The sequence below is a fragment of the Hipposideros armiger genome, unplaced genomic scaffold, assembly GCF_001890085.2.
Source record: "Hipposideros armiger isolate ML-2016 unplaced genomic scaffold, ASM189008v1 scaffold_737, whole genome shotgun sequence".
Lineage (NCBI taxonomy): Eukaryota > Metazoa > Chordata > Mammalia > Chiroptera > Hipposideridae > Hipposideros > Hipposideros armiger.
Genome location: NW_017732087.1, coordinates 71,539 through 83,073, shown reverse-complemented (window position 1 = coordinate 83,073; position 11,535 = coordinate 71,539). Strand labels below are relative to the sequence as shown.

General features: G+C 39.8%; 1 protein-coding gene across 3 annotated transcripts in view; it reads left to right on the top strand.

The window, feature by feature from the left end:
• The window catches only part of VPS50 (VPS50 subunit of EARP/GARPII complex), a 131,804-nt gene that overhangs the window by 112,773 nt on the left and 7,496 nt on the right, over positions 1-11,535 (top strand). For all 3 annotated transcript variants that reach the window (XM_019627601.1, XM_019627600.1, XM_019627599.1), the window contains 4 exons: positions 269-349; positions 8,047-8,195; positions 9,168-9,264; positions 10,352-10,510. In XM_019627601.1, the coding sequence (XP_019483146.1) occupies positions 269-349; positions 8,047-8,195; positions 9,168-9,264; positions 10,352-10,510 (486 nt within the window). The remainder of the gene's footprint in view (positions 1-268; positions 350-8,046; positions 8,196-9,167; positions 9,265-10,351; positions 10,511-11,535) is intronic.

Sequence of the window (11,535 nt, the reverse complement as noted above, 5' to 3'; positions counted from 1 at the left end):
TACCTGTTGGCAGCTCAGCGGCTGCTCAGCTCAGGCTGGGACTCGAACCGCTGTTGCTCAGAGCTCAAACTCTTGAGCGAGCTCTTAACCAACTGAGCTACTTGGCCGGCCCTGTTTTGGAATTTTTAATGCAGTTTGGAAACCATCTGAAGGCTAAGTATCTGAATGTGAGAACTCATCAGATACTTCACTTCGGTTAATTTAGTTATATAACATTTGCAAGATTATCTCCAGAGCGATTTAACATGCCTTTCTTTTTCTTTTTCAGTTAGAATCAACAGGACTAGGCCTTAGTAGTAGTAGACTGAGAACAACTCTAAACAGAATACAAGAGAGCCTCATTGATCTGGTAAGTAATCCATCAGTAGGAATCGATTCTTTGGGTTATATAAAATAGAAATTAGCCACCTAATGTGCATATAAATGTATGTCTATGTGTACCCTGAGTGTTAGTACTACACTAAGTGCTGGTAGCAAGTAAAATGGAGGTTTTTTGCATCTGCTTAGAGAGAGAAAACTAGTATACATGAAAGAATATAATATTGGCTATACATCCAGTATAAGTTCAAAGAGAGGAAAAGTTTCTGTGCAGGCTTGATGTCAGAGAATGACCAAAAGAGGAAGTGAGACTTGTGCTAGTCTTTGGGAACAGCATGGGTTCGTGCGAAAGAGAAGAGAGCACAGCATTCAGATTAAGGTTCAGAGAACTGAGCAAGGGCCTTGAGGTGGGACAGGCCTGGCCAAGTTTGGTGGGATTTGTGATGGGGTACTGGTGTATGCTGAAGAGTTGTGTTGCAGAGTGTTTAGGTCCACTTTTTGAATGGCCTTGAAATTCAAGAAGTTTGGGTTTCTTTGGCCCTGCAGTAGGCAGTCTAGGTTCTTGACTGTGTCCCATGATGAACTGCATGTTTGAAGAAGACAGGTTAGTCGAAAAACAGGCCTGACCCTCTATAGTGTTTAAGTTACGATAAGCACTTAAAATAAGAACAGGATTTTCTCTTGTGGTTGGTCACCGTAGCCAGAGATTTTTGTTGTTCAGTGTGTTTCTCTGCATCTACATTCACCCCAGGATTCTCTGAATTTTCCTTTGTTCTTTTACCTATCCAAGCAAGAGTCGTGTTCTTCTTTACTCATAAGCTCTATATTATGTTCAGACTTCTATTATTGAAGTTTTATAAAACAATGTGATTATTCTTTTAAGAAATACTTGCTGAAATAATTATTATAAGCCAGACATTGTGGTAGCACTGGAAATTCACCAGTGTACAAAAGAGGTAATTCCCGTCTTCCTGGAACTTTTATTTTATTGAGGCAGAGAGACAGATAAACAAATATATAATATAGTGTCAGATACTTAACAAATGCTAGGGAGAAAATGCAACAGAGTGATAGTCGGTGATCTTTGAGCAGAGATGTGAATGAAATGAGAGAGGCATATGTTGATATCTCAGGTAAGCTCAGGAAATAACCTATATTCATCTCATTTATCTCGCTTATCATTTGGAGATCTTTTTGCCTAGTACATATTTATATATCTGTATCTACATCTGTATCTATCTATATATATCTATATATAGTTTTGGGTTTTTTTTTCATAGCACTTACCTTGGCACACAGCATTTCATCCATAAATGATCATAGAGTAAATGAATAAACTCCAATCTGTGAGTTTCATGTCTCCTGGCTTAACCTGGTTTGTATTCTTGGCTTTGCTATCCATTTAATCCTGATCCTCATTGTCAGAGTCAAAGCTCCTTGTTCCAGCCATCTTTTTTTTTAATCTTTATTTTGTACAGTTCATTGGCTTTCAACCCCATTGATGGTTATGTATGTTTCCATTTTGCTTCTCCTTGTTTGATACATAGTGTAACCTTTACCTTCAGATCTTAATCTACAGTTGAAGTTTTTCTTGTTTCTCCCTGATGAATGCCTCAAGATGGATGGGCCAATATTAACTACCAGAGTCATTAGCCCTGATGTTTTTCTGTTATCTCTGCTAGTTACCAGCTTCTGATGGCCAAACCACGGTTCCAGATTTGACCCTTAAGGCATGGATGGATATAATGCTTCAGATGTTGCCATCCACTGTATAATGAAATAGCATGACTGAATAAACAGTGGGACCACACTAGGGGTTCCCACTGTTGCCACCCATCTGCTGATAACAATATATCTGTAGTATCTGTCTTAACCAATTCTGTGTTCATTGGATACATTTTTTTCCTTAATGGTATAGTAGTCATTTTAGAAATGTGTTTTTCAAAAGCAACTACACCCCTCTCCCAATAAGTAAATCAATAGATATTTCTGTTTTTCTCTTTGGCACCTTGTCTTTTAAAAATGTTTTTTCTTTATGTCCTCGTTCTTACCATCTCTTAAATCAATGACTGCTCCTCACAAGGCATGCTGACCTTTGACAGGACCTCTCTGGGGTCCTTACTCCTCTGGAGGATAAGATTCTACAGCAATACGCTGGAAGATTTTCTGAAATTTTTCATTCATTTCCAATGTTTTACATGCTAAATTATTACTCATACAGATAAGCTTTGGTTTATTATTTTTAAAAATATATTTGTCATTTACTAGACCTTGATCTCAGGTTTTCATAAGCTGATACATTAATTTTCTTCACTTCATTAGTTTGTATCTATATTGGCAGAGAATGTTAATAGATTTCTTGCTATTCAATACATTCATTGGCTATTAAAATAATTTATAGTGTTATCAATCTGGAAACACTTGATTAAAGTAGTGATTTTCCCTTATATTTCTCCCGTGTGTTAGCTAAAAGTTTAATAAGGATTTTTTTACTAATTTTATTTTCTCCATATTCATCTTCTAAGTTTTGCTTCTCTTTAAGCTGTAAAAGGCAAATGGAATCATTATGGTCTTAAAAATGGCCCTGAAATCTCTTATCATATAAATTCAGTGTATAGAAATCTCTTATCATATAAATTCAGTGTAAGAGAATTCATTTGATTCATCAAATAAAAGTCTAAGAAAAAGCGAAGAGTAGAAAAGGAAGCTGGTGTAGGTGATAATGGCACCAGAAATGTGAATTTTTAGTTATCCCTTGGTGATGCTAAATGGTTTGCTGAAGACCTTTGGCCAACTTTAAATCTTTGATAATAAAAATGTATTTTAAATTGGTCCAGAAAAGTCCATAAACTCATATTTATTTATAAAGTTTATAAAGTCCATAAATACGAGTTTATGGACTTTTCTAGTAATAATTAGTGGCAGGAAAGACTTAAAAAATATGTGATTTTGGGCCGGCCGAGTGGCTCAGTTGGTTAAGAGCTCGCTCAAGAGTTTGAGCTCTGAGCAACAGCGGTTTGAGTCCAGCCCGAGCTGAGCAGCCGCTAAGCTGCCAACAGGTAGCAGGATGGCTCAGCTTAAAAAAAAAAAAAAATGTGATTTTGACTGTGAGAATAAGGACTGATTAAGGTTTCATTTCTCAGTGATTTCAAAGGGTTTCATATCCCTTCCTGATTGTACTGGTAGAAGCTGGAACACTGATCCATTTGAGCAGTAAGCACATACCATTTATTTACATCCGCTTGACATTTTTGTGAGTCTTTTGTTCTCTTCAAGCATATTTCCCACTGTAAACACAGAGCTTTATTTTAGCCTTTAAGCAGATAGTTACCATATTTTTGATGCCTAAAACACCAGTTTTAACTGGGAGCAAAGGAAGGCAGCTTATTGAAAACCTGAAGATGGGGCACCAGTCCCAATGATGTCTGCAAGATGGTTTTTGTACAAGAGCTGTGTGAGCAAAGGGGGAACTCGCACATTTGAGTGGGAGGCGGGCAAGGAGGTAGGTAGGTGAGTGCTTTGGCCTGTCCTGTCACCCCAGAGATAAACCGCATTTCCCTCAGGCTACAGCTGGTACTCTGTGCCTTTCTTCACCTTCGAGCCCCACCTCCCTCTTCTATCCTAAATTAACCAGTTAGTACCTAAATTCAAAGAAACTTTTAATTTGATAAGTTGTATATATGGTGATGTCTAATCATAAAAGAATGAAATTCAAAAGTAACTCTACATTATAAATGCATGGTGTTCATGGTTATCCTGGAGCTATTTTGAATTTGAGATTGTACAATGTTGGCAGAAGTTTGTCAGTTTTTGTTAGTCAAATTACAAAATATTTCAAAACAGTATATGTTTAATGTTTAGAAGGCGTTTTTGTTGTCCTCATGGAGTATAATACTCCAGGTTTCTACTCATAAAATCGTAGAAGGAAGCTTATCTATTCTCATTTATCCTATAGAGTATTAATACATACACGTACCAAGTAGCTGTCAGTTTCTATTGAACCTTCCTTCCTAGGGCACTCATAACCACCCAGAGTAACCCTGCCTGCCTTACGATTCTGCCTGATAGCGTGTGGTTTGTTATGATGCAGCCAAATCTACCTTTTTGGAACTATCTCCTCTTATTCCTATTTCCACCCATTGGGACCACTTTGGCCAACCTAGCCCTTTGGCCCAAGCGAATTCTCTTCCCTCCATTCCTTTATTAGTTTTTCTTCTTTCAAGGTTTTAGGTCTCCTCACCATTATTTGACTTGCTCTGAGATGGATATTCACAACTCTGAACTAAACAAAAATACAGAGTGCTGTAGGAGAGGAGTTGGAAATACAGAAGGCCAGGAGCTCTGTGAAGAGCGGACAAGACTTGAGGATGCACCGTGGCTGGATAGCGATCTTTACTGGTCACTCTACGAGTACATACTGAGTCCCTAGGTACTTGGTGGAAGACCAGGGGTCCCTGTAGTGGAGGAGGCAGATAAAGAGTACATGAATATTTCATTTAATGCCGGATTGTGTATAGAGTACTGAAGAACGAGAAAAGAAGGATGGAAAGAGGACGGAAAGGGTGTGGTTTTGTTTAGGTGATCAGAGTAGGCCCCTCTGAGAAGGGAGCCCTGAAGTAGATCCGAGGAAACAGGAGAAGGAGCCATCCGGATGAGAGTTAGTTTAGTCAGCGCCTGTTGATTGAGCACTTTCGACATGTTCTGGGAGTTCAGGATGCAATTTTGGTGGGGAGGCAGAAACCAGACATAACCTCCTACCCTTGTACAGCTTATTTTCTGTAGGGAGAGGCTATTTTGGGAGAAACTATTTCAATTGAGGGAACAGGAAATGCAGAGATCCTGAGGTGGGACCATAATTGGCCTATTCTGGGAGCAGCAAAGAGGCCCACCTAACTGGAATGGAGCGAAGCAAGAGGGTCAGTGAAAGATGAAACCCGAGAGGTAGCTGGAGCCGGGCTCATGTGGGCCTTTGGATTTTATTCTGAGGAAGGCAGGAAGCCATTATAAGCAGAAGAATTGACATGATCCGACTTAATGATTTAAAAGGGAATTATTTTCACTGCACTGTGTAACAGTTAAGGGCAGAGATGAGGTGGCTTATACCAGAGTTAGTGGAAGAAGTGGTGAGACACGGTCAGATTCTGGGTCCGTTTTGAAGGTGGACCCGTGAGGATTTGTTGATGGATTACAAGCGGGGTATAACACTGAGAGGAATCAAGGAGGACACCTCACTTCTGGAGAAGGGAGGTGCCGTTACTTGAGAAGGATAAGACTTTTAGAAAGGACGCATTTGAGGAGATCAAGAGTTCGGTTTCAGGGATATTCAATGCACTATAAAGGCGAGAAAGAGGTCAGGGCCAGTATGTAAATTTTGAGCTGTTGGTACATGGATGGCATTTAAAACTGTAGGACTGGATGGAATCATCTAGGGAGTAGAAGGTAAATGAGAGAAGTCTGAGGACTGAACTGTAGGGCACTGCACTGTTTCCAGGTCAGGAGAGGAGGACAGACTAGCGAAGGAGTCTGCAAAGTGGCCAGTGGCCCAGGAGAAGAACGAGGCGCTATGGTGTTCTGGGGACTAAGTGAAGAAGGATTTTCAGGATCATCCTATAGAATGAACACCACGTATTGGTGAAATAAAGTGGTATTCAGAATTCACTATTGGATTTGGCCATAAGGAGGCAATTGGGGAGCTTGATAGCTGTTTCTTTGGAGTGGGTTCAGTAAAAGCCTGGAATGGGCTTGAAAGAGAACAAGAGGAGAGGAAACGGAGTCTTTTATCACCTCCATCAATTAAGCTAGTGGAGGGCCTGCTAAGGCCAGAAGGCACGCCAAGGCCTTGAGCTACAAAGATGACGAAATTGGTCCCTACCCTCTGAGAATTCAGTCAGGCCGGGAATAGCTGATCAAGTATACTTTATGCCACACACAGACAAATGTCTATGTGTTGATGACATTAACACAGGTAAGATACTGATTCTTCTTGGGCGACTAAAGTTATGGGAAAGAGGTGAATATGATCTCAGACTTAAAAAATGAGGAGAGAGCTAGGCAGACGTGGGGAAGAGAGCTGGTAAGACGGGAGTGTTAGTAGCACAGGTATAGCAAGTAGGCCAGCGTGGCTAGACCTCAGGGACGTGGAAGACTACCTCGGAATGTGGCTGGCAAGGTAACTGGTGTCAGTTGTAAAGGAGTTATAGCATGGTAACAGGGTTAGGCTTTTTCCTGTAAGGAATGGATAGTTATTTGAGCCTTTTAAACTAGGGAGTGGTATGATCATGTCTTCATTTTAGAAAGATCTCCTGGGTATTGTAGAAAAATGAGCCAGTTAACTGTGGAAAGTGGAGTAGAAACAGAAAGTGGAAGGAGAGGTCTGTATTAGGTGACTTCTAGAGTAGTCCAGACAGGAATGCTGTGGTCTGGGTCCTGATGAGGTAGTGACATGAGGAGAAACAAGCAGGAGAGACGTCCGCTTAGGCATGATGGAGGTGAGGGAAGGGGATGGAGGTGAGGGGGGAGGGGATGGAGGTGAGAGGGGAGGGGATGGAGGTGAGGGGGAGGGATGGAGGTGAGGGGGGAGGGGAGTCTTGAACAAGTGCAAGTTCTCTCACCTGGGCAGTCTGTTAGATGGTGATTAAATGTCCACTAGAATTAAATTAAATAGCACAGGCAACCAACGGGTACCAAACGGTATGTAATTTTGTGATTTTGAGGGGGAAGCAGAAGTGGAGTGATGATTATTTTTTTTTAGTAGAAAGCAGTGGAGCTGCAAAATTGATTAACGTGCATACTTTCTTATCCTGATTCTCCCTAGAGAAATCACAGTTGTTCCCCAAATAACTTTTAAATGCTAGTTGAGTAATTAGAGATTGAAGGAGATAATATGTCTAGTAGAAGGTAAGATATATATAAGAACTAAAGAAGAAGAGAACTGTTTGCTGACCTGAAAGATGGTTTTATAATGTTTTATTTCCATTTTGCTAAATTTATAAACTTCAGTTATACTCCCAGAGTCCTATGCATTTGGTGTCTCTTTTATTCATAAGGAAAATGTTGGAGATTTGTGACTATGTAATTGATTTAGAAAGTAATCTAGATTTACATTTTGTGCACTTCAGATTTTTTTGTATCCATTTTTTGTGCTATAATTTTCTTTGAGGATCTTTTAAAGCTCAACACACTCTGCATTTTGGGCATTCCTTTTTTTTAATTTTTATTCCCATTAACCATCTTCCTTCTCATCAATAATCTGTCCCTAGACATATATAATATGTTGGTTCTGCTTCAGTTTATAACTGCATTCTAGTCCTGCCTTCTTGAGACGATACCATAGTTACCTTGATTAAGGTTTGGGTGTGAAATGGTTAATAACACCATAATTTTGGATTTTGGTTCTCAAGGGACAATCTCTTTTTCCTCACAAGCTGCTGAAGGGCATCTCACTATTGTCTTTATGAAAACCTGTCAGTTCATAAAGATGCCCTGTGTTGGCCAACTTTCGATCATACACAGATAACAGCATATAGAGTTGGATCATTTTCACTTGGTATACAAGGGAAAGTTGCAGTAGTTAGGAAACATAAAAGGAGGAAGAAGAGAATAGGTAATAAATGTAATTAATACATGCCTAAGAGTGTTTTAACTACGTTGCCGGTTTTGTCAGATCACATGGTTCATTGCCATTAGCTTTGCTGGTTCAGGCTGTGTGTATGTGTGTTGTGTTTTCAGGAAGTTTCAGCTGATGCCGCTGCCACGCTCACAGCAGCAGAGGAGAGAAAGGAGAAGGTGCCTAGCCCCCACCTCAGCCATCTAGTGGTTTTGACATCTGGGGATACGCTGTACGGGCTGGCGGAAAGAGTGGTGGCCACAGAGTCCCTGTAAGTTGTTAAAAACAGTTGCTTTGTTATTAAGTATTTAGGGAAGGTTATAAAGTAAACATTGTATAGATTTCTAGCTGTATACATCTTCCGCTTCTAAATATCACTTATGTGTTTCTTAGAAGTGTGTCCTAAAGTAGATTACCAAATGATTTTTCAAACTCCATGGTTCGTTTTCAGTTAGATAAATGGAAATCTTTACGTTTCAATCTTTAGCAACATGATTCTTGCTTTAAGTACAACTTTAAAAAAGCATGTAATAGTATACTTTCTATTTTCCTGTGGAGTTGTGATGCTAGAGAAGTTGTTACATTGTCATATAGTTGACCTTTGACATCAGCAAGAATGCGTCCTCACCCTTATAAATGCCCAGATTTTTAATACAATTAAAGTATATAACTTCTTCCATAAAATGTATCCAGTTATAACTTAAGAGGTGATGTGTAGGAACAAATAGTGCAGCGGCTCCCACTCCCGCCCGCAGCCTCCCACCCCTGAAGTTCGCATGTCTGTTAAGTTGGTTTGTTGCACGTTATGAATGTTTGGGCAACTTCTGAGAAGTCAGATGGCAAGTCTGTGAATTCAGGGGTCTGTTGTGTATAATTGAATGGGATCTTTAAAAGAAATTCTTTCAAAAAAGACTGTGGTATTCTTTCTTCAGTCTTTTGTGTCATTTATTGCCCATATCTTAGACGCAAAGCAGCATAACTCTACATCTTGGTACCCAGATGAGCTCTTTGGAAGCCACCCTTCTCCCAGCACAACTCACGTTCAGCGATAAGCACAGCATTAATTTTCGTGTAGATTGTAAATGAGTGTGTCAAGTGGAGTACAAGGTGGTTCAGTAAAGGGGAAAATAATTTTAATTGTCAGACTTTTGCGTAGAGATCTGGAAGATGACTTACACACAAAAAAGTGATAGGCTCTAAATCCTGCATTCCGTTTACATGACAGGTTATTTATTCCTTTTAGGGTCTTCCTGGCTGAACAGTTCGAGTTCCTCCAGCCACATCTGGATGCTGTGATGCCCGCAGTCAAAAAGCCCTTTCTTCAGCAGTTTTATTCTCAGGTCAGAGATGGTCTGTGTAGCATTTCAACTGTGAGCAAGATAAGACTGTTACACGATATTTAGGGTTTTTTTTTCTGTGTGTGTGTAGTTTTTTTTTTCTGTTTTTTTGTTTTTTAAACTAGTGGTCAGTCTCTAAATCCCAGGAGAGCTAGATTAGAATTTTTGTTTATTCACCCCTGAATTCCTGTATAAAGTAAATACTTTTTGAGTAAAAGTATAACTTTTAGTCTAGTGAGAGAGAGCGCCAAATAAAGCTGTATTTAGAGTAAAGTGTGAGAAGGGGAAAGAAACAGTGGCAGGTATTTAACCTTGACTGCAGTAGGAAAGGGGGCGTGGTCGGAAGCGGGTTGTCTAGAAAGGCTGTCTGGAGGGAGTGATGTTTAAGCTTGACCAGCCAGGTGAGTGGAGAGTATATTCCAAATTAAGGGAGTGGCTTCTAGGAAGAGCAGCTCGTGAGAGGGAGCATGGTGCATGTGAGCAGCCAAAGACAACTCAGGTTGTCAGAGCAGGCAGGAGGGCTGGTGATGAGAGAGATGGCGGAGTGCTACCGAGGAGCCACGTGATGCACTGTGCTCTCAGCCAGGGCTGGGACTTCATTCCGAGGGTACTGGGAAGCTACTGGAGGATTGGAAACCGGTGCGTGGCATGGTCAGGTGTGTTTTAGAAAGAGTACTTTGAGTGCAGTGTGAAGAACAGACTTTAGATGACAAGTCTTGAGGCATGGAGACCAGCTTAAGGGCTGTTGCGGAAATACAGTTGAGAGATGATGGAATTTTGAGGTGGGGTAGTAAGGAGTCAAAAATGGAGAAAAGTGAAGGAATTTGAGAGGTATTTGCTAGACTACATGAACATCTGTAGTTCTTTTATAGCTGTGTCTGTGGCATCAAGTTTATTCCATGTCTCAAAATTATGTTTTGAGGTAGACCTTTGCCTGCAAATTAAAGTATTTTCATAATTTAAATCTCCAAATGTTGAATAGTGTTGTATTTTCAGATATGATATATACTAGAAATAGGAGCAAAATATTCTTTATAAATTTGATTCTTCTAGAAAATACTTGTTTTCATTTCTGTGAACTTTATTTCAGACAGTCTCAACTGCCAGTGAACTCCGCAAACCAATTTATTGGATCGTCGCTGGTAAAGCCATTGACTATGAACAGATGCTGCTCCTGATGGCTAACGTGAAATGGGATGTAAAAGAAATTATGTCACAGCACAACATATACGTAGATGCATTGTTGAAGGCAAGTACTCTGGGAAACATCTTTGTTACAGGCGATTTTACTAAGAGGACTTCTGTCATTGCAGTAGTTCTGAAGTAGTGAGATTGTTGTTACAATATTGCAACACGTCTAGCATCATAATATTAAAGTCCCTGAATTGGATTAGGCTTACTTTCTGAATTTTGTGTTCTTTTAGCCCCAGGAATACTTGGTAGATTTTTTGTTTTGTTCACTAATTTTCTACTTTGAGTTAGAGTTTGGTTGGCATGTCTTGGCTGACGTTTATCAAATTCTTATTATGTAATCTCCATAGCCATGATTGTCCTGGCAAGAAGATATTTCTATTTAATTAGAAGATATTTCCACAGTTGTGCATATTCATTAGTAAGTGACCATGCCCCTGGTTACTCTTAGTTGCTTTTTTCAGAAATCCCATTACTTTTGCAATGTCACATGCGAACACCTATGGCTGTAATGATTTACATTTGTAAGTTTTCTGGAAAGAATTGTAGCTATTTTTAAAATTTATGCATCAAGAGCTATTTATAGATCACCTGACATGTGCCACACCCTGATCTAAGTGCTGGCAATTTAGTTGTGAATTAAGGAACTTTCGTGCCCTCAAGGAATTTATGTGTCAGTTCGGGGATGGTGGGAATAAAGAGATAAATTAAGATATGATATGTCAGGTGAGGAATCGTCCTGTGAAAAAATAAATAACAGAGGAGGGATAGAGAGTGGCAGGGTGTGGGTGGGGGAGGAGTACCATTTATTTACTTGTGTTCAGAGGAATCTGATAAAGAGAGAATTGAGGCGAGGTTTGAAGGAAGTGAGGGACTGAGCCATGGGGATGTCTGAGCTGAAGAAAGAGCATCTGGGAAAACTTTCAGAAAAAAATTGGTTTTCATATTTGTCAGTGAAAAGAAAATTGGCCTTTCTTAAGCTCCTGACTTGTATGTCATTTATACAAACATTCTTACCTGCTTCCAAAGCAATAAATAATAGCCTTGGACACTTGAGAACAGCAAGCAAAGCCAGAGATCAAA